Source organism: Blastomyces gilchristii, assembly GCF_000003855.2.
Source record: "Blastomyces gilchristii SLH14081 genomic scaffold supercont1.4, whole genome shotgun sequence".
Classification (NCBI taxonomy): Eukaryota; Fungi; Ascomycota; class Eurotiomycetes; order Onygenales; family Ajellomycetaceae; genus Blastomyces; species Blastomyces gilchristii.
The window spans coordinates 2,798,087-2,819,075 of NW_003101679.1; the positions used below are offsets into that span (position 1 = coordinate 2,798,087).

General features: G+C 46.9%; 8 protein-coding genes across 9 annotated transcripts; 4 read left to right on the forward strand and 4 right to left on the reverse strand.

Moving 5' to 3' along the window:
• Position 1: 1 nt before the first annotated feature.
• On the forward strand, positions 2-6,502 carry BDBG_02906 (Ca2+-transporting ATPase). The gene is made up of 6 exons (XM_031721010.1): positions 2-2,195; positions 2,269-3,123; positions 3,182-3,612; positions 3,681-3,823; positions 3,888-4,766; positions 4,849-6,502. Exons 1-6 carry the CDS (start codon positions 2,142-2,144, stop codon positions 6,141-6,143), a joined length of 3,657 nt encoding a protein of 1,218 aa, XP_031577382.1. The 5' UTR covers positions 2-2,141; the 3' UTR covers positions 6,144-6,502.
• A 25-nt stretch (positions 6,503-6,527) lies between these two features.
• BDBG_02908 (uncharacterized protein) lies at positions 6,528-9,899 on the reverse strand. The gene is made up of 2 exons (XM_002626685.2): positions 8,827-9,899; positions 6,528-8,720 (listed from the first exon to the last, which is right to left on the reverse strand). The coding sequence occupies exons 1-2, from the start codon at positions 9,049-9,051 to the stop codon at positions 7,821-7,823; spliced, it is 1,125 nt and encodes a 374-aa protein (XP_002626731.1). The 5' UTR covers positions 9,052-9,899; the 3' UTR covers positions 6,528-7,820.
• BDBG_02907 (actin like protein 2/3 complex, subunit 5) lies at positions 6,662-8,102 on the forward strand. The gene is made up of 2 exons (XM_002626684.2): positions 6,662-7,287; positions 7,386-8,102. Exons 1-2 carry the CDS (start codon positions 6,929-6,931, stop codon positions 7,606-7,608), a joined length of 582 nt encoding a protein of 193 aa, XP_002626730.1. The 5' UTR covers positions 6,662-6,928; the 3' UTR covers positions 7,609-8,102.
• Positions 9,250-12,963, forward strand: BDBG_02909 (dynactin 4). The gene is made up of 3 exons (XM_002626686.2): positions 9,250-9,318; positions 9,391-10,069; positions 10,133-12,963. Exons 2-3 carry the CDS (start codon positions 9,735-9,737, stop codon positions 11,598-11,600), a joined length of 1,803 nt encoding a protein of 600 aa, XP_002626732.1. The 5' UTR covers positions 9,250-9,318; positions 9,391-9,734; the 3' UTR covers positions 11,601-12,963.
• Positions 9,992-13,811, reverse strand: BDBG_02910 (40S ribosomal protein S7). The gene is made up of 4 exons (XM_002626687.2): positions 13,719-13,811; positions 13,216-13,580; positions 12,848-12,930; positions 9,992-12,742 (listed from the first exon to the last, which is right to left on the reverse strand). Exons 1-4 carry the CDS (start codon positions 13,738-13,740, stop codon positions 12,376-12,378), a joined length of 837 nt encoding a protein of 278 aa, XP_002626733.2. The 5' UTR covers positions 13,741-13,811; the 3' UTR covers positions 9,992-12,375.
• Positions 13,812-14,993: 1,182 nt separating this feature from the next.
• Positions 14,994-17,663, reverse strand: BDBG_02911 (phosphoketolase). Its single transcript, XM_031721011.1, has 7 exons — positions 17,525-17,663; positions 17,297-17,449; positions 16,919-17,229; positions 16,388-16,853; positions 16,230-16,333; positions 15,331-16,156; positions 14,994-15,257 (listed from the first exon to the last, which is right to left on the reverse strand). The coding sequence occupies exons 3-7, from the start codon at positions 17,120-17,122 to the stop codon at positions 15,217-15,219; spliced, it is 1,641 nt and encodes a 546-aa protein (XP_031577383.1). The 5' UTR covers positions 17,123-17,229; positions 17,297-17,449; positions 17,525-17,663; the 3' UTR covers positions 14,994-15,216.
• Positions 17,664-18,397: 734 nt separating this feature from the next.
• On the forward strand, positions 18,398-19,999 carry BDBG_02912 (acetate kinase). The gene is made up of 4 exons (XM_002626689.2): positions 18,398-18,944; positions 19,144-19,269; positions 19,368-19,755; positions 19,893-19,999. The coding sequence occupies exons 1-3, from the start codon at positions 18,609-18,611 to the stop codon at positions 19,749-19,751; spliced, it is 846 nt and encodes a 281-aa protein (XP_002626735.1). The 5' UTR covers positions 18,398-18,608; the 3' UTR covers positions 19,752-19,755; positions 19,893-19,999.
• Positions 19,211-20,585, reverse strand: BDBG_02913. 2 transcript variants are annotated; one of them, XM_031721012.1, is made up of 3 exons: positions 19,873-20,585; positions 19,782-19,817; positions 19,211-19,720 (listed from the first exon to the last, which is right to left on the reverse strand). In XM_031721012.1, the coding sequence occupies exon 1, from the start codon at positions 20,412-20,414 to the stop codon at positions 20,220-20,222; it is 195 nt and encodes a 64-aa protein (XP_031577384.1). In that variant the 5' UTR covers positions 20,415-20,585; the 3' UTR covers positions 19,211-19,720; positions 19,782-19,817; positions 19,873-20,219. The 2 variants fall into 2 exon arrangements, with proteins under 2 accessions (XP_031577384.1, XP_031577385.1); XM_031721013.1 differs by lacking the exon at positions 19,211-19,720 and having other exon boundaries at positions 19,817-19,847; positions 19,912-20,585.
• Positions 20,586-20,989: the final 404 nt, after the last annotated feature.

Sequence of the window (20,989 nt, forward strand, 5' to 3'; positions counted from 1 at the left end):
CCACAATTCAGCCACCGGTTGCGAATCTGCGCTGACGCAGCAAGACAAGGAAGCCAGCCACGCTCGATCTGAATAGCACCTGCCTAGAATTTACCAAGTGTCGGGTTCAAAGCATGGACTACGTCATTGCTCAGCTCTACATGATTATTTGGCATGTGCCCGGGTCAAAATTTTCCCGCGCAACCCAACCTCCCCAAGGCACATCCGCAAAATCTACACTAGTGGACAGCCGTTCGTTGGGAAGGGGGAACGGCGATTTGCCCCGGCTAGGCAGCGTAGACTAAGGCGGCGGTTATGGATCTCACAGCAGACATATTCAAATTTTGTTTGGGCTATGCTTCCGGCGACTTGTACAGATATCTGTGGATGCATCCAGCTTGGGTCTCCATGAAGAGAACTGCTCCAGAACCCTTTCATTTTAACTGCATCCCTCCTCAGTGTGTCAAGGTTTGTTCCAATATAGCGAATTTGGGACTGAGGGTATTTAGTATGTAACAGTTAAAAGACTGAAGCACTTCCCCCACTTCCTTTCGGAGTCCGTGAGTCGCGCTTCCATCAGGTTTGTCCATCAAAAGATTCGGTTGACGGAGGTATCCGTCTCCCGATTCCAAATTTTCGGCGGCTGTGCCTCTCTACCTACGTCGAGGGTTTAATATTATCACATCATCACTACCTGGCATCGATCACCCAGCCGCCAAACAAGGTACGAGGTGCATGACTGTGTGTCCATGGAAGAGGCGGAAATTCCACAAGGCCACGACTTGCGACACACTTTTGACAGGTATGATAACTTCCCAAGGAAGACGATATCCGAGCTAGGGGGTTCTACCCCTCTCAAGTGTGTACTGGATTCGGGGTGGGTGGGGCAAGAGGAGACGGGGAGAAAAGAAGAAAAATCGTCCCCGATACAGTTGAATTGAAAGTCCAAGTTCCCTTCTCCCTTCCCAGAGGTGATCCGAATACCCACACCACACCACAGCTCGTTGCAAAATGCCTCACAGATCTGTGTGGGTTATTTTCACGACGGGGTGGGGTTTGAAGAGGGGATGGACGTACGTCTTACTCTCGCCAAGGAGGGCGGTGTAATATACTGCCAAGCACGGACGAGGGACCAATATCCTGCGCTCATCAAAAACGACGAATCAATCTGCCTCGAACGGGGCGTATGGAAAAATAGATATGGATGGGATATAGAATCGCTGCCGTGAATGTTCAAACAGTGCGACCGCAACCAAGGAAAGGGGTGTTAGCGTTTATATCATAAGAGATTGCTGACCTCCTGTCTGTGTCTGTTGGAGGGTAGGATCCCGTCTCGAGCAACAAGCCCCTCCCGCACAACGCCAATTGGCGGGACAAAATACGACCAAAGGAGAGAGCGCTTGAGAAAGCGTCAGGTAACCTTGAAAACTTTCACAAAAGATCTGCCAGAGCTAAAATGGAAGCAGGCTCCGTGGGGTGTGCAGAAAGAGCGCCAGAAGGTTTTTGGAGAGCTTTTGAGGCTGCAATACAAAGTTGGCTTAGTCAGCACCCGTGGACTCCTGCCAAACCTACCTCGGGAAGTTACCGCGAGCCAATCACAGCGGCGAAATAGCCTGCAGCGTTGAAGCAGCAATAACTGGATCTGGGATCTTCTGCGGCCATTGTGTTTGCTCGCTTGAAGCTTGTTGAAGGGAACCACCGATCATCAAATATGGACTGCGGCGCCTATATTGCGACGTTTGTAGTGTCAGCCGGACGGGCGAATGGCCTCCTTCCCCTCGCAGGTGATTTTTCCATGGCGGCGGCGTCGTTGTCTAACCCCTACAGGGGGCACCAAGAAGCACAGCCCCGATACTATTCCATCAGTCCCCACACCAGCCCGTTCCACGAAGAAACTCAAGCCAGGCTAGACAGACTGGACACAGGAACTTCGCCTTCTTGTTGGTTTTGCCTTTTGTATTTTATAATTAACACGAGTTCGCTGTGAATGTAAGACTATTTTTTGTTCATATTTTCGCGACCTCGTCAATCACACATCCCTTGTTCAACTTATTCAATTTTTCTGAATCTTCTTTCATAACCACCTGGCTACTACTGTCTGCTCAAGGAGGACCGTATAGAGACCTCCTTTTCGCCTGTGGTTTTTTCAGCCACCGCGCCCAATGGCGAACGACAATAATAGATTGTTGGCTCCCCCAGTACTCATCAATACTTCGGTATGCTGCTGGCACTCGATTTCATTATTTCATTATTTCTAAGAGTGGATATAATACTGACATGCAGCCAAAGCTATCCAACACATCAACTTCAGATTCGAGTTTCAATGAGGATGCTATCTCGATAGATCGACCCACTACACGGAATAACGATGGCTCATTCCTCATCCCTAACAGTCCCGGCTCTGTGGACGGCGAAACCCTTCGTTCACGTTCCGGCTCGTTTATCTCAAATGTAGAGACTCTGAGATCTAGAGCTGGGTCTACGGCCCACTCGCATTCGCCAGAGAAAGGGGGGGCAGATTACGATGACGTCCCATTATCAGAAGCTCTTAATCCAGATCTGCGAAATATCGCAGACTTCCAAGTGGAGAATAACCCTTTCGCCTTTTCGCCCGGTCAGCTGAATAAAATGTTAAATCCCAAGTCTCTCAAAGCATTTGTAGCTCTCGGAGGCCTGTGGGGCTTGGAGCGCGGATTACGAACGGATTTGACGGCGGGCTTGTCGATCGATGAAAGCAGGCTGGAAGGGACCGTTTCTTTTGAAGAAGCCACCAAACAATCTTCTTCGAGTAAATATCCAGAGACGAAGCAGGAATTGACGAAAATGCCTACGGAGTCTGGTTTCTCGGTTCAATCACAGTTTACAGATCGGCTGCGGGTCTATCAGTCCAATAAACTACCGGAAAGACAGGCGGACGGGTTTTTGATTCTTCTCTGGAGGGCTTATAATGATAAAATCATTATTCTACTCACCATTGCCGCTGTTGTATCCCTCACTCTGGGCCTCTACGAGACGTTTAGCGGAGGATCGCAGGTTGACTGGATCGAGGGTGTTGCCATTTGCGTTGCCATTTTAATCGTCACGCTTGTCACGGCTGCGAATGATTGGCAAAAGGAACGACAGTTTGTCAAACTGAACAGGAGGGTTCGTATTTTCTGGTTTATTGGATATTTTCGATTTCTTTGTACTGACAAAGCAGCAGAAAAATGACCGCCAAGTCAAAGTTATCCGTTCAGGGAAATCAGTCATGATCTCAATTCACGACATCACAGTGGGCGATGTCCTCCACCTGGAACCGGGTGATGCGATCCCCGCGGATGGCGTTTTCCTTACTGGTCATGGTGTAAAATGCGACGAATCATCTGCCACTGGAGAATCGGACCAAATGAAGAAAACCCCCGGAAACGAGGTGTGGCAGCGTATCATGGATGGGACAGCTACAAAGAAACTCGACCCGTTTATTATTTCTGGAAGCAAGGTTCTTGAAGGCGTCGGTACCTATCTCGTCACCAGCGTTGGACCCAATTCTACCTACGGCAAAATCATGATGTCGCTGCAAACTTCGAACGATCCCACCCCTCTCCAAGTTAAGCTTGGGAGACTTGCCAATTGGATTGGTGGTCTTGGAACTGCGTACGTGCCGCCATATACTCCAGTCTCTGTTCTTGATACTGAGCACTTTCACTAACTTAAGTCTATAGTGCGGCTGTTACCTTGTTTATGGTTCTTCTCATTCGCTTCCTTGTCCAGCTCCCTGATAATCCAGGAACTGCGGCGCACAAGAGCAGAGAATTCCTACATATTTTAATAGTCGCAGTCACAGTAATTGTTGTCGCAATCCCAGGTAAGCATTAATTTATTCTATTCCAACCTCAAGCAGAAGCACCTTTCTAACTCTCTTTTACTAGAGGGCCTTCCGTTGGCTGTCACCTTAGCCCTGGCATTCGCCACCAAGCGCATGGTCAAGGAAAACAACCTTGTCCGCATCCTGCGCGCCTGCGAAACAATGGGAAACGCAACTGTTATTTGCTCCGACAAGACTGGTACTCTCACTCAGAACAAGATGACGGTTGTGGCAGGAACTGTCGGCGTCGATACTAGTTTCAACCAGGTTTCGGAGGATGGCGAAGGATTTTCGAACATGGCGGAGAAGCTAAAGAACTTTCCTGCTCCAATTAGGAGTCTTCTCGTCAAAGGCATTGCTCTCAACTCGACTGCTTTCGAAGGCGAAGAAAACGGGCAACGAGTCTTTATCGGAAGCAAAACAGAGGTTGCCATGCTAAACCTTGCGCAGAACTACCTTGGGCTGGTGAATGTGGCTGAGGAGCGTTCCAATGCCGAAGTTGTTCAGCTCATTCCTTTCGACTCTGCGCGCAAGTGTATGGGTGTCGTCGTCCGCCAGCCATCCGGAGAATATCGCCTTCACGTCAAGGGCGCTGCAGAAATACTACTTGGACAATCCAGCAAGGTAATCTCGATCACTTCGGATAGTCATTACTCTTTGGAAACCCTCTCGGAGAGCTCGCGGAATATGGTTCTTGACACCATCGACATGTACTCCAAGCGTTCTCTTCGTAACATCGGCATGGTGTACAAAGATTTCGAATCGTGGCCACCAGCAGGTGCGAAGACTATGGAGGATGAGCGTTCCATGGCTGACTTCAATGATATCTTTCATGACATGAACTGGGTTGGTGTTGTTGGTATTCAAGACCCTCTGAGACCTGAGGTTCCGGCTGCTATTCAGAAATGCAATATGGCCGGAGTTTCCGTGAAAATGGTTACAGGTTTGTACATTCCCCTTTATCTACCCAAAGCTTGCTTATGGTTCGGTTACCAGAAGTTAATACCCAGAATTCTAATTTGCAGGTGACAATATTACGACGGCCATTGCTATCGCCACGGAATGCGGCATCAAAACTCCCGAAGGTATCGCCATGGAAGGACCCAAATTTCGGCAACTCTCGGATGAGGAGATGGATAGAATCCTTCCAAATCTGCAAGTCCTAGCTCGTTCTTCTCCAGAAGACAAGCGAATCCTGGTTGCTCGACTGAAGCATCTCGGGGAGACTGTCGCTGTTACTGGCGATGGAACTAACGACGGACCGGCTCTTAAGACCGCTGATGTGGGATTTTCCATGGGCATTGCTGGTACGGAGGTTGCCAAAGAAGCCAGTTCGATTATTCTGTTGGACGACAACTTTAAATCCATTGTCACTGCCATCGCCTGGGGACGAGCGGTAAACGACGCCGTTGCAAAGTTCCTTCAGTTCCAAATTACCGTCAACATTACTGCCGTTTTCCTGACATTCGTGTCCGCCGTCTCAAACAGCAATAACGAGAGTGTATTGAAACCGGTACAACTGCTATGGGTTAATCTCATCATGGACACCTTCGCTGCATTGGCACTCGCTACTGATGCTCCCACAGAGAAAATCCTAGAACGAAAACCCACCCCAAAATCCGCCCCCCTCTTCACAACAACAATGTGGAAAATGATCATCGGACAAACCATCTACCAGCTCGCCGTGACTTACACTCTCTACTTCGGCGGTGCCCGCATCTTTAACTACGACCTGAGCGACCAAGTCGTTAAGGAGAAACTGAACACAGTTGTCTTCAACACCTTTGTCTGGATGCAGATTTTCAATGAATTCAACAACCGCCGCCTCGATAACAAGTTCAATATCTTCGAGGGCATCCTTAAAAACTACTACTTCATCGGCATTAATTGCCTCATGTTCGGTGGGCAAATCATGATCATCTTCGTCGGCGGTTCTGCACTTTCCGTGCGACCCATCGATGGCATCCAGTGGCTCATTTGTATCCTCTGCGCAATCATGTGCATACCATTTGCCGTCCTTATTCGCTGCTTCCCCGACCCGTGGTTCAAGGTCATGTTCGATGCTGTCGTGAACACCATATCTACCATCTGGAGACCTATTAGCAAGGGCCTCAGCATCGTATTTTCTCCTGTTGGTAAGGGATTCCGTGCCATCGGCCGTTTCTTCTCACGGATGTCGTCGAAAATCTCTGGACAGAGCCCTCCGGCGGCTGAAAGGAAGCAAGACGAAGAGGCTGCTGATGATTCGGAAGCCAAGGAGGCCCCTCCCACAGCCGCATCGAATGTCCCTGTTCCTGCGATCACGTTGTCCGGTAGCTAAGCCCTCATTGATTCCCCCTCCTTTCGTTCGTTTTACGTTGCAATACTGGGTGATTATTTGTATTATTTAGCGTGGCCTGTATGATTATTCGGCTGGATATTGTCGTTTATTTTCTGTGTTATAGATATCTCTCATTGCATAGCGGCGGCGCTTTTGGGATCCCTTACCTATTCTGGCGTTCCTTTTGCTCAATTCGCATGGGCATTCGTTCCGGGTAGTGTTTTTCCCCAAGTTCTGGTTTGAAAGGCTTTGGGATAATTTAGAGAAACAAATATAAAAAATATTATCATTAATAAGTTCATGGAACGTACACCGATTGGAGTATGACATGATGATTTTCATTTCAATCTCACCGATAAGTGTTTCAATACCATACAGTGCCGCGCAAGAAGTTTGAAACTTTTGAGACTTCTAATCAACATTCACTAGTCTCAAAGTAATTTAACTCTTAGTAGTTAGTAGTGATAGTAATTAGGAAGTACTCCGTACAAACCCCGTGGGTTTCTCTGGCTTGGCAGGGGCTTGGCATTATGCATCCGCCGGCCGCTGACATAAACCACCTTCCCTCCAAGGGCAACACCCAACTCCATCTATTAGCCTTATTCCCTGAACAAATGAAATACCCTTCCCGTTTTTGGTGAATAGCACCAACCTCTCCTCTCGATAATACCAAACAGATCAACTGCTCACCGGCGGGGTGGAAACCACCCAACACGGCCCCGCGCATCAAGGCCCCAGCCTAACCTTCCCTCCACGAAACCACCACTGCCCCCACCAACCGCACAATGTCCCTCATAAACTATCGCACCGTCGATGTCGACAGCATCGACCCAGACTCCTCCGTAAACTTCCCCCTAGAGACCCTTTTACCAGGCAACATTCCTGCACCCACAACCTCCAGCACGGCCGCTAGCATCGGCTCGCAGGTCCGCCAACTGCTCCGGTCCGGCGACTCGGAGGGGGCATTGCGCCATGTACTTGACACAGCGCCGTTGGGCGGCGATGATAGGGCGAAGGAGGTCCATTTAGCTACCGTTGTAGAGGTGTTGGGGGGCATAAGACAGGGAGAGATGACGAGGGTGCTTGAGGGCGTGTGTGCTGGGGATGGCGGGGCGGAGAGAGGGGATTGTTTGATGAAGTACTTGTGAGTGGTGTTTCTAGTTCTATTTCTACCTAAGTTTGAGTTTGGGTTGTGCTTTGGTAAGTACATGTACAATACTGACATTTAATGCTTGGTGGTAGATATAAAGGGATGGCTTCGCTTTCATCTGGGAGCCTCTCGCCGTCGAAGAAATCATCGCTGTCACCACAGAGTACTGGATTTTCACAAATACAGGGCCGGAATCTTGGGGAGGGAGGCGGCGGACAACAAATGAGCGTATTCTTGAGCTGGCATGAGAAATTGGTTGATATTGTTGGGGTTGGATCAATTGTTCGGGTCATGACAGATCGAAGGACGGTTTGAAAGAAATAACGGGAGGAAAAGGCTATTCTAAGGGAGAGGGGGGGGGGGGTCATGGATGTAATTTTGCTATTTACAGGAGCGCTAGGTAGGTAAAAGTTCTCTTTGAGCAGTTATTAGTTCAAACATAGATCTCAATGAGGAGCATCCTCTTTTACTCGCAGAATTTCCCATTACCAGTGAGCTATTCAAGGAAATGCCACGGGTGCTTAATTTCACCCTTGCCCAAAGTCGCCTCCTCCAAGTATATCCTTCAGATTCACTTCTCCGCTTCCACGAGCCAGAGGCTGCTTCTGCCCTGCCCCTTCTTTCCATCCAATCATATATATCAACCTGAACGTAGCAGGGATCCTTTCCCTTCCCTCTTCCCCATGTAGCTCCCTATATATAGCATCACAAGCTAGCAAAACATCCCTTGATATCGGCCCAGCCTCACGTCGCAGAATCGCGTTATTCTCGCCCATTGCCTGTAAATCAGTCATCAAAGCAAACGTGTCCGGATACTCTACGACAATATCCTCCACGTCAACCGTGAGCAGCTTAAAGCCAGCTTTGCCGAGCAATCCCCCAATATCCCGGACGTCAGCTAAGGGGGAGATATGCGGACTAACTCCTCCGCGCCGTTCAAGGTCCGCTAGTTGTAAAGATGTGCGTAGCTCGAAGAGCGTATCACCGCCAAACATTGCGGCGATGAATGGGCTGTCTGGCTTTAAGATATGGTTTACTTGGGTGAGGAGAGAGGGGAGGTCATTTATCCAATGGATCGAGAGAGAGGAGAGGACCGCGTCGAAAGTGTTGGGTTCGAAGGGGAGAGATTCGAGAGTGGGGACCACCTGACGTGTAATTTTCAGCTGGGAATTGAATGGGAGGTCTTCATCGCGGTAGAGGAGGGAAGAGGATTCGTCGATGCATGTTAGCGTTGAAATTCGACTTCCGATAGTGGTGGGATGCGGTGATGATGCCGGCGTTTTTGTAGACGGCTCTTGCTCCTGCGATTGATCTCCTGCTTCTATTTGTTCCTGCTGGGGAGGAGGCACTGGCTGCGTGAGTGCTTTCGCGATATTGCAACTGTTTGCGCCCAGGTCGAGGACATTAGGGAAATGGCGGTTGATGTCCTAGCCAAGTGAAATCAAGATTAGCCATTGAAGCTTTTCCTTTGTATACAACAATTGACGGTATAAAGCTTGCAATTAGTTAATATAATAAAACGGTTCTCCTTACAAGTAGCCGCTCACTCAGGCGAAATGCGACCTCGTCTTTGAGATAGTCAACCTTACGGCTGAGCTCGACATTTTTGCCCACCCGCTCCTTTTGCAGAAGTTTCGTCCTACGATTGAAAACTTCCAGTGTTGGTGCTCCGGGAGCCTGTACTGCATACCCTCTTCTAGCTGCGCTTAATGCTTGCCGAAAAAGGAGAGGCTTTGGCAGCCTGGTGCGGAGAGACATTGGCCTCTAGAGACGGAAAGGGAAAAAGGGCGCCAATAGAGTTAGGTAGGAGAGAAAATAGGTATAAAGTAATTATTATATGTAATTGATGTAAATAATGAAGAGAAAGGAAAGCAAATTGGTTTCGTTGTCCGCGACCTTATTTACTTGGTGACGTCGCCGGTGGAAGGGGAAATTTTGCAGCTCCTGTTCACAATGGCAGAAACTCTCAACCACAATCACCACCGCATGCCAGCCCACGAATAAATAAATAACAGAACTACGAGGGTAAACAATACCACCACAACAGCCCTACAGTCTCATGGTGAGGGACTATATACTGATTCTCACTTTGCGCAGATTTCTGGATATCGACACTCGCTGCATTTACAGCTGTTATATTCATTTGGCTTTTGCGCACACGGCTAACTCATCGCCAACCCTCCGCTTCCCCCTCGACGTTGACATTTAGCTAAGGACGTAGCCATTCGATAAATGGATAGGTTCTATTGGGATATGCGCACGTAATATTTCGATTTGGAATCAAACACACGCATTTTACGTCAGGAAGAGACTCGCACTATATTCTAAATACGTCCTCGACTTCTGATCGACAGGTCAACAAACACAATTGCGGTTCCTCAAAGCATGAGAGTGATTTTGCTAGCTCTTGTCAAAAGCCCTGTATTTTGAGCTGCCAGATAATGGCTCGTCCTTTTCCCTACACGTTCATATCGTGTCCCTGCGCAGAGACGCCGAGCACTCCTGCGCTCCCTACAAACAGGCTCTCAAGGGACCTTTCAAATATCACACTTAGCGGTCAACGACTAGACCCCGATACCGATGACGAAGACCGAACCTTTGATCCGAGATCATCTCGAGCGAATTACTCTCTTTACCCCCCTGAACATCTATTGTACTGCGAGGATTGCCATCAAATAAAATGTCCAAGATGCATAACGGAAGAGATAGTATGTTGGTACTGCCCAAATTGCTTGTTTGAAACACCAAGCAGTATGGTTAGGAGCGAAGGGAACAGGTGCGAATTACTTCAACCTAAGAAAAGAACCTATAATGAACTTCAAACTAAGGAGATATACAGGTGCGCGCGCAATTGCTTTAACTGTCCAATATGTACCTCACCCCTATCGGTCACAACTCTTGGGAGCGCCGACAATGGAGCCCAGAACGGACCTTGGATACTGTCATGCGGATACTGCATGTGGACAACTCTTGATATTGGAATCAAATTCGATAAGCCAACCAACATTCGTGCTCAGCTTACCTCATTAAGTAATGGCCAAAACCGCAGCTCCCCTGAAATTAAATCCCCCCTGGCAAACCTCACCTCTCCGGACGACGGAACAGGCCTTGATTCTCAAGATGAAAGATTGGCTGGGACTGCTTTTTCAGAAGAAAAGCCAGCAACGATTGACCCAGAGTCCCGTTTCTCTGCTCTGAAGTCATTTTACAGAAACCAGTTAACGGAAACATCAACATCTCCGACAGATCCCCTGGTTGGACCCGAACTAGGAGGCTTTTATTCTTCTCCGAGTGCGTTAAACCGTATCATGTCGCTCTACACTGCAGGAATTGGCAATCTTCATGGCGCTGGTAGCAAAAAGCCTAAGTCAAAACCACCAGTGATGCGCGAGGCCCTCACACCCGCAGAAGGCCTCCACATACCTGATCCTAACACTGAACAAGCAATCATCCAAAAAATGGCTTCCCCGGACTGTGGTTGGGACGGCCTTGCGTCTGTGGAGCAAAAGGTCTCCCAACCCCCTTCTACAAGATTTGTCGATGAGTTACGTCCTCTCCCCGTCCTCCTTCGCACCAAGAGATCAAAACGCTGCAAAGCGTGCAAACACATCCTCGTCAAACCCGAATTCAAACCACAATCAACCCGCTTCCGAATCCGTCTAATAGCCCTCAGCTACATTCCACTCACGATCATGCGTCCTTTACCTCCATTTCCCGCGAGCTCCCCCCCGGTAAACCTCGACGCCCTCGAACCCGGTAGACCCGTGCAATTCCTCATCACCCTAAAAAACCACATGTTCGACCCTATCCGTATCACCCTAGCTACCCCATCAGTAACCCCCGGCCGTGTCGAGTCAAAGGTTACGATGCTTTGCCCGCAATTTGAAGTGGGTGCCAACAGCGATGTCTGGGACGAAGCTCTGGCATCATCGGCAGCGCAAGACCCGCGCTCTTCCAGATCAGGACTGGATAAAGTCGCCGAAGCAGGAAAGATATGGGATAAGGGAAGGAACTGGACGACCGTGGCCATGGAGGTTGTGCCGGGGTCGCTTCCTGATTTAGCTCCGGGCGAGGAGGATGAGGACGAGGAGAGTGATGTGACTGGAATGGAAGAAGATGAAGATGTTATTGAGATTCCGGTGTTTGTGCGGGTGGAGTGGGAGGCTGAAGGTGGTGCAGAGGACCTGGGTATGAGACCTGATACAAGGAGGCAGCAGGAGGCGGAGATGGTGAAGAGGGAACTGGCTTATTGGATGGTGCTAGGGATTGGGAGGATTAAACGGGCTGGACACGGGCATCGCCACTAGCTACGCTTGGTTCCAGACACACCACTGTCCTTTTCCCGTTCTTGAATTTTCGTTACTTTTTCTTCCGGACTTGTTCGACAAGATACCTAACTTTCTGTTTACTCCCGTGCCTCGCATATTATACCACCTTCCACTTCTTGTATGCGATACCAGATTGGCGGTATTACAATCCCCAACCATCCTCAATTTTGCATTTGCATCCGTTTGTACCCTGTGCGCCCCGCTAGTCGCATTCCTTTCATTTTTGTGCAGGTCCAACGTCGCAAATTGTGGCCAAAGGTACGGAAGAACGGTGCCAAGGACAGCAACACCTCTTTTCGTTCAGGTATCATCCTCAAATTCCTCAAGACTCATGAATGTATTTTCCGTACAGTTAAGGAAGCTCGTTTATGTAAACAACACGCAGGAGAGAGATATCGTAGGTGAGAGGGCGGATAAAAAACGATATATAAAAGGAACAAAAGAAAAAAAAACAAAAAAAAAAAGAAAAAGCGTAACATAAAACTGCTAAGATTGCGGAAACCCATCGCTTTATTTCCCATTAAAAAACGACAAAGTTTTCCGAACTTATTATTTTATTTCATTGCCCCTTTCCTTCCCCCATGACCGGAGAAAAAAGGAAAAGAAAAAGCAACAAATAAGACCCCAGCGTTCCACACCGACCCTGCTCCCCAGACCTGTTTCCCGCACCTACATCCTATTTAAAGAACCAAGCGCGAGAAAAAAGAGAAGAAAATTTAACTTTAACATTTTTATTTTCTTTCCGCTCAGACCTCTAAAACTCCGTAGCACTGCTTTGCGGGAACTCGAATCTGACACCACGGCCCGTCAATCTCCGGTAGACCTCGCCATATGCATCGAGGCGGTGGTCGACACCGCCACGCTCCTTCTCGTGCAGGATAACCTTGAGCACCTTGGTGCCGTCCTCCTTTGTTCGCAGACGCTTGCCGACGATCTCGACGGGGTAGACGATGTCGGTAAGGATAGCCTCGTGGACAGCGGTGAGAGTGCGGGAGCGGGGGCGCTTCTGGGTCTGGGAGGTGCGAGAGCGGGCGGAGCGCTTGGGGCGCGGGAGAATGCGGCGGGAAGCGAGGATCAGGACATGGCGGTCAGAGAACTTCTTCTCGAGTTCACGGGTAAGGCTATATTAGGAAGTCGGGTTAGTGGGTTGAGCTTGAGTTTTGTGGACTGGTTGGATATGACTTTGCGAATTGTCTTAGCGACGAAGAGATTGGATGTTGTCATACCGTTGCTGGACCTTGTGGAAGCCCTGGAGGAGGGGGACTGGGACAAAGATGACAATAGCCTTCTTTCCGTGGCCGACTTCGATCTATATTATTCGAGCACACATATCAGTATACGATATTCAAGATTCACGTTCTTTCTTCAGTCCATATCCATGTCGAAATTGCTCTCCACGCCCAATTGCTGTTCTTTCTCTCTCACGCAAAAAATATTCGATTTTCCACGTTTGTCCAAATAATCCTTCTTCCCTTCCTCTCACAATCCCTTTGCGAAGATGGCCCTATATATATACCCTCCCCACCATTCGAATGCCCCAACCATATCGCTCCTGAGGAATCAACAGGAAAAAAACTCGCATTCAATTCCTTACCTCACGAGCAGAGACAAACTGCAAGGGTCTGAGGGCGGCCTTCAGATCGGGAGTGTTGGTTTCCAGGTCCGAGAGAGCACCTGCGAGGGAGGTCTCAAGCTCGGAAGGGTTTTGCCGCGAAGGGCTGTTGGCCGCGATCTTGTTGAGAGCAGCCATGATTGCAGACAACGGAGGGGATGGGAAGAGCTGTTGCTGCTGCTGTCTTTCCTTGAGTCGGTAGGGAGAAGGAAAGTCGTTGGGAAGTTGGCGGTCGTCGGAGGGTTGAACGGTCGAGATAGGACTTTTGCGCTGCCGTTTCTGTCGTCGTCGCTGTAATTTTCGTGGGTGTGGGATCGGAGGCTCGGCAGCTCGCTTAGCGGACTGCGCTTTTTCATATGCAGTTAGAGATTTGCTATTTACAGCCTAGTGTCATCCCGTGACTCTGCTCGCCCTGGAATCTCAACGTCAACTCCTTGGGAATGTGACAACCACATGATTTTGGATAAAAATATCTTAATGCACACGAGCCTCTGTGTACAAAGACATTGCAGAGCTAAGCTTAAAACAGAAGACTCTGCAAGATTGATTTTACAGCTTATTAATAGAAGAGATAGAACTGTAACTATAGTAAAAGTATATCTGTAAAGTGAAATAAGATTGACTTGAGAATAAGTTGAATAATAATATAGATAATTGATGAAAGACTGAAGAGAGATCTGTAGAACTAAGAGATAAATTAATTATCAAAGATAATAACTGCAGCTGTTTTCTCAATTGAGTTAAAAATGAAGTTAATAAGAGATGTTTTCTATAATATCTGATAATACAGTAAGCTCTTTGAATAACAGTTTTCTTTTTACAGACTACTGTTAATAAAGATATATCAGAACTATGAATCTCATAGTGATAAAACTTAATCTTAGATAATATATCTGTTTCAATAGACTGTTTACAGACTTAAGAGACTACTGTTAATTATATAAAGTATTGATATATCTAGAATAACAGAGAGAGTTCAGACTTATTTATCACAGAATCTATGACTGTAGAAGAATCTGATTTTACTGTACATGTTTATTTATAGTTCTACACAGTGTAAAGAGATAATCAGTGATAGAAAAGATATAATAAGAGAAGATTACAATATCTAAGTTCTCTAAGTATGATATTGAAGACAGACAGCTGTAGAAGTAATAGAATATTGTAAAGAAATAAATTAATCAAGACTCAAGAGACTGGTTTTATAAGCAGTGAACACAGACTTTTAATACATTATTCATTCTTGAGAATCTATGAGAGATGATTAATCAGATATATTATCTATTCAAGAATCTGTACAGAGTAGATTATTGATTAGATGTATTATCTATTCAAGAATCTGTACAGAGTAGATAGTTAATAAGATATGTAATCTATTATTCAAGAATCTGTACAGAGTAGATGTAGGCTACTGAGACAAAAGAGCTCAGTCACCACCAGCACTGCTGATAGAAGGGCCAATCAACCCCTGAAACCCCCAACAGTAGATGATATTGTGGGATGGTTAATCTGTTGTATTCGTGTAGGAAGAGCTAGCTATATATATATTACATATGAGATCATGTGTAGGCGGAGCGGTCGCTACGGCAACGCCACTAGGGCGGATGCTACAGATATGATAGTGCAATGTCACGGGATTGCGCTTCGCTTAATTCTACACCAATCAGTGGGCTGTATTCATGCCAAGAACCCCAAAAAGGAAATTCTCCACTTTTAATGACCAGGGTTTTCATCATATATTTGCTTCGCTTCGCTCCGCAAATTAATAAGTGATATACTATTACAAGATGGATATGGCATTATTCAACCTATTCACGAAACTATCTATCACGAGAAAATCCATATCCGCAACGAAGATTCCGCCTTGAACTTCAACGAATATCACCGAGGACGGCCATCCACAGCAGGTAGTTTGCATGCGCCTAACACTGCCCGCGTGTATACTTCACATGTATATATGTGATTCTTCTCTGGCCCTATATCCTAATTAAAAATTTTTGGCATGTCATACATGTCGTCAGGATCTACCATCTTATTAGCTTGGAGCTGCTCTAATACATGGACCGTTTATCCAAAGATGGCGAGGGATAAACTTACCCTTGTGGTGCTGCAGGATATACTCCCTCGCCTCATTCACATCATGGTCAAACTCAGAAAGCAACTCTTGTCTCCTTATCATAACATCCTCGACCCTAATGGCACCGCCACGAACTACAGCCTGAGCAACATGGAATCGAGAAACTCGGTTGGCCAACATCATATCAAATGGTGTCGTGGTACTTCCCTCTTCCATATATGACGCAATTGTAACCCGTTCCATATTTGGTCTTCCAAAGAGAAGTCCCTTCATTTCGGTTTCGTATCCATGATAATTGAAGTGGATCGGACGCTCGCGTGTGAAGAGAGCGCTGAATGCTTCGTCTGACAGGGCATGCGGGTGGCTCGTCTCCCTGCTAAGGATCATTAAATCCATTACATTAACTACGCGCACACGCAGCTCTGGAACCCGTTCTCTAAGTAGAGCGGCTACCCGGATGACTTCGAATGTGAGTTCAGTACCGATACCAACGAGAACCACATCTGGATCCCTCCCTTCGTCGGTAGACGCGAATTTCCAAACCGAACCACCACCGCGACAGTGCCTTTCTGCTTCATCCGGGCTCAAAAATACAGGCGTGGGCTGCTTGGACCCAACCATGAGATTGATATAGTTCTTGGACTTCAAGCGATGGTTTAGCGTAGAAAGGAATGTGTTTGCGTCCGGTGGTAGGTAAACGCGGGCCGCGTTTGGTTTTAGATTCAACACTGCCGAAATGAACGATGGGTTTTGATGCGAAAATCCATTGTGCTCTTGCCGAGTCCAGGTGCTTGTCTCGATGTAGTTGTTACTAGCAATGTCTCGGCGCCATGAGGTCTCTAGGCCCTGTACACATAGTCAGGCGCATGTCCACATGACATGTCTCTGGACTTGTAATAAGGACAAAATTATGGCTTACCATCTTATTAGTGAACTTGCAAAATTGAACCATCATTGTATGAATGATGCCAAGGAAACTCTCATACGAAGGAAATATACCCACTCGACCAGTCAATGTGTACCCTGCAAAAACCCTTGGCACATATGCTCGCTCAATACTTCAATTACACGACCAACCCTGGGCGTTGGCGATCTGGTCCCACTGGCAGTTCCTTCCCGTGTGTGCCAGCGCACCACCAAGTTTATTACTCTCCAGCTCGTCTGGTGAAAACAACCTGACAGAGTGAGGATTATCGACGAAAACTTGATCAATAAACTCAGCGATGGCTTTCATAGAACTTTCCTGCTTGCCCTTCTCGATTCCAAATTTCTTCCAATTGGGCAGTTTGGGTGCCTTGTACGATTCATAAACCTCACTTCGCTGCCCCAGCTTTTTCAGGTCATTTCGAGGGATGATTGCATTGATATCATCAGTCAAACCACCACCTTCTGTAAATAGTTCCTGCGGCTTATACGATGAGAGCCATTCGTTCAGTGTCTTTAATCCTTCCTGGTCCTTCTTGGCGGCGGGAAGAGGGACTTGGTGGGCATTGAAAGAACCTTCAACAATTTGACCATGGATTTGTTTTGGACCGGTCCATCCCTGAAGGATACACGTTAACATTTTAAAACAAGACATAAGATATTTCTCTGATCCGGGTGACTAACCTTCGGAGTTCGCAGAATCAAAACAGGCCAACGAGGTTTCATGATCGGATTTCCCGAACGAGCAGCCTTCTGTATTTCGCGGATTTCAGCCAATGCCCATTCCAAAGCTGCATTAAAATCGGCATCAATATGTTTCATATCGTCGATAATTCGTGGTTGATAGCCATATCCGACAAACAAAGCAATAAGCTCGCGATCATCCATGCATCCGAATATAGTTCGTGCACTAATTTTAAATCCATTGAGATGAAGAATAGGCAATACTGCTCCTGATTCTGCGGGGTCAATATATTCGAATACGTGCCAGGACCCTTAAGAGTAAAGTTAGCTTCTTCCTTTCATCTAATATCAAAAACTATTTCATACTATTTCACTGACGTTGCTGTCGGCCCAGATTCTGCTTCGCCGTCGCCGATGATACATGTGACAATCAAATCCGGCTTGTCCATGACCGCCCCAAACGAAACGGATAGAGCGTATCCCAATTCGCCGCCTTCGTGGATTGCTCCTGGAGTTTCGGCATTGATATGACTGTCGGAAATGTCAACATCGTCACAGATAAATCAGCCATCAAGGGGGTTTTCAGAGAGATAGAGATATTTCAACCTTGAAAATCCGCCTGTGGTACTGAACGTCGTGATCAGCTTCGTAAGGCCCTTTGTGTCTCAGCTATAGTCTGGATAAAATCTCTCCAAAGAACCTTCCATCCAGAGCGCTGTTAGGATTGCCGGTGCACCGTGGCCTGGCCCCACGACGTATATCATGTCAAGGTCATGTTTGCATATCAAGTAATTCAGGTGGGAATAGACGAAGGTCAGTCCTGGGCAGGTTCCCCAATGACCTGTTCAGATATATGTCAGCCAGGGTACAGTTGCTTGAAACAAACGTAAATCTTAACACACCTAATAATCTCGGCTTAATATCATCAAATTTCAGCTCCCGTTTCAGATATGCGTTGTCCTGCAGGAATATCATAGCTAGTTGCCGTTTCGGGATATCAGCACGTAATTAGAGAAGTTCATGGTAAAGAAGTGAATAAGCAGCTCACCGGCAGCAATATAGTTCGCGGCACGCTGGAACTTTTGTAGAGATTTCAAGACATTTTCGTTCAGCGATGTCCTTGGCAGCTACACCGCCAGTTGATCTATAGCCCCAGGTAGATGAGACGGTAATGCCTTTGGATTAGCTTTTTTGATGATCTCCCCAGGCATATTTTCTATTGTGTTCAACCTAAAATGGTCTTGTAGAAGACTACCTCTACTATATCAGACCAACGATAGTTTCCATATGACTCTTCCTCGACATATGACACATGAGATCTAATGAACAATCGCCTATATGATTGAATACAGAACTTTTTTATTTATCCTCGCTTCTAGTAGAGTCCAGCTGCAGCCGTTGTCAAAAAGCTGGAAGTGGGAGGCTCTAACTACGTCGTTTGCTGATATCAGAGTGAACTCTACCACAAAACCGGTTCGTGTATGTCATAGTTCTAACCAAGCGGCTGGATGGGATGGGAAAGGACAATGAAAACAATAGAATAAAACGTGGCAAACAGAAGTCTGCAATATAGCGTAAATTGAAATGAGGTAGTATAAATGGTGATTTTGCCTGAGTTCAGCTTGAACATTTTTATAGATCCATCCTTCTGACATATATCAAACCATGGCCCAAGCAATCCTCTCCATGAATGCCGGGTCCTCATCCATCAAACCCACCGGTGAAACTTGCAAGCGCACAAGTCGCCGGTCTTACTGCACCAACAGGCACTTTCAAGTACTCGCAAGGGCCTAACAAGGAGAAGAAAGATGAGATCCAAGAGCGAATCTCAAGCCCGCAAGAAGCATTTAAGTACCTTTTGCACCGATTCTTGAACGATCCAGATCTGCAGGAGGTCGCTAGTAAGGATGATTTTGCATATCTATGCCATCGAGTCGTGCATGGAGGTGATTTTGAAAAGGAAGCAGTGATAACGGAGGGCGCCTATAATTATTTGCTGGCCTTAAAGGAGCTTGCGCCGTTGTATGTCTGTTAGGGAGATATATTTATAAAAATATATTTTAACATACCTTCAGTGGCCTCATACATACCAAACGAAAGAGCGAGGCTGACTATGGGAAAAACAAAACAGGCACAATACAGCCTCACTGGAGATAATAGATACCTGTCTCCATGAAATCCCCAAGGCGAAGACAGTGGCATATTTTGACTCCACCTTCCACTAGTCAATGCCGGACTACGTCAAGACTTATCCTATCAGTCCCGAAAAGGCCAAAGAGAACTGGCTACGCAAGTACGGATTCCATGGGATTAGCTACTCATTCATCACGAAGGATATGCATATTAGCACGGTATGTCCAGACATATAGGAACCAGTCCCTCTCAGAGTCTTGTCCCTTTCCTCTCTCTTCAAAAAGCAGGAATCTAACCTTGTCCTCCGTCCGATCAGGCCAAACGCATCCTTAACAAACAATCAGGATGGAAGTCTCTCGCAGGGACCACCGACTTCTCTCAGATAGCCACTGAAACTCCCGCGACAGACCAGCACCGACTTGCCTTCGACATCTTCGTCGACCGCATCGTCGGCTTCATCGGCAACTACGTTGTGAAGCTCGATGGTCATGTCGACGCCCTTGTCTTTGCAGGCGGGATTGGTGAGAAGAGCACGCTTTTGAGGAAAAAAGTAGTAGAGAAGTGTAGATGTTTGGGCTTTGTGATTGACCACGAAGCAAACGGAAAGGGATTGGCGGATGGATATTGCAGTGACGGATATTTCAGAAAGGATGGAGGGTCGACCGGAGACTGCTCAGGTACTCATTTGTCAAACGGATGAAGAGGTGAGAAAAGCAGAATATTGCCCTACGTTTCTTTAATTATCATGTTGCGGCTGTCGCTTTGTCTTAATCTGTGTTAGTCGTTCCCCTATAAGCTACCACAATTAGTTACTGACGGACTTTGCACCATTAATAATTAGTTCGAAATGGCGTAGTTACAGCTATGTTAATTCAATGGCTCTGATGTCCTGATTTCAAAAGTTGGCAGATGAGAATCTCTCATCCATCCAGAAAACCCAAAACCCAACTTTCTTTTTGTCATCCATTTAAGTGCCCATGAAGTTGCGTTTGTAACTGGATCGGCTTCATCAAATCCTTGTCAATTCCCGTTTTCTAGATGCTATTCAGTCTATTTCCTTCTCAATTAAATCCAAAATCGAAGTGGTTGAGCAAGAACTCTTACTATCGGAATCAACCTGACCAATTGTCAAATTCACCTACCCAGCCACCCACCATCTAGCGAATCCTTATTGTGTCTCGCCCAGAGCAGCAATAACGCGCCTCGCACCACTTATCAATGTTTGGTCTAGCCAATTCCTCAGCTTCCAGTAGCGGCGGGCCATCTTGTAGAATGTCTGTTTGCCAAGTCTCGAATCCGTTGGGTCTCTAAAGGCTAGCGCAGGGCGAGATGGAGTAACGGCTGAGGTTTCGACAAGCTCCATGTCGTGTTTTTACCATCATCGCTTCTGGTTGGCCCGTATGTTCTTTTTTTACTGCGAGATGGCGCTAAAAGAGGGGAAAAAAATCTTGTGCTTTTTTTCATTGATCAATTGATCAAACCTCTCCGTTTCTCCCGTTGTTTTCCGTGGAAAATCCAGTGTTTTTGAAGGAGGGGATGGAACATGCATAACTGTCTTGTCATCAAGCACGTCCTCATTCGGGTTTCCCCCAGTGTGGTTCATCTAACGCGCTTTGACAACGTCGAACCACCCATGGAGGTGACTTGTCATTTTTTAGGATAAAGAAAAACGGACAAAGGGGAAAATTTTTTCTATAATTTCTTTTACTAAATTGTTTGTTTGCTCGAATGTATTATCCCGTTGGATGATCAAGAGGCGTAGCTGACCAGCGACAAATTTGTCTGGGCGAGATGGTGCTGATATTGAAGTTAAGCTATTAGTGTCAAATATGGGCTGCATTGTTTGGGAAGGTAGCATCATGTAAACAGCCTGATGAACCGGCAGATACAAACATACCTAATAGATTAACATAGATGACAATTTAACATATGATATAT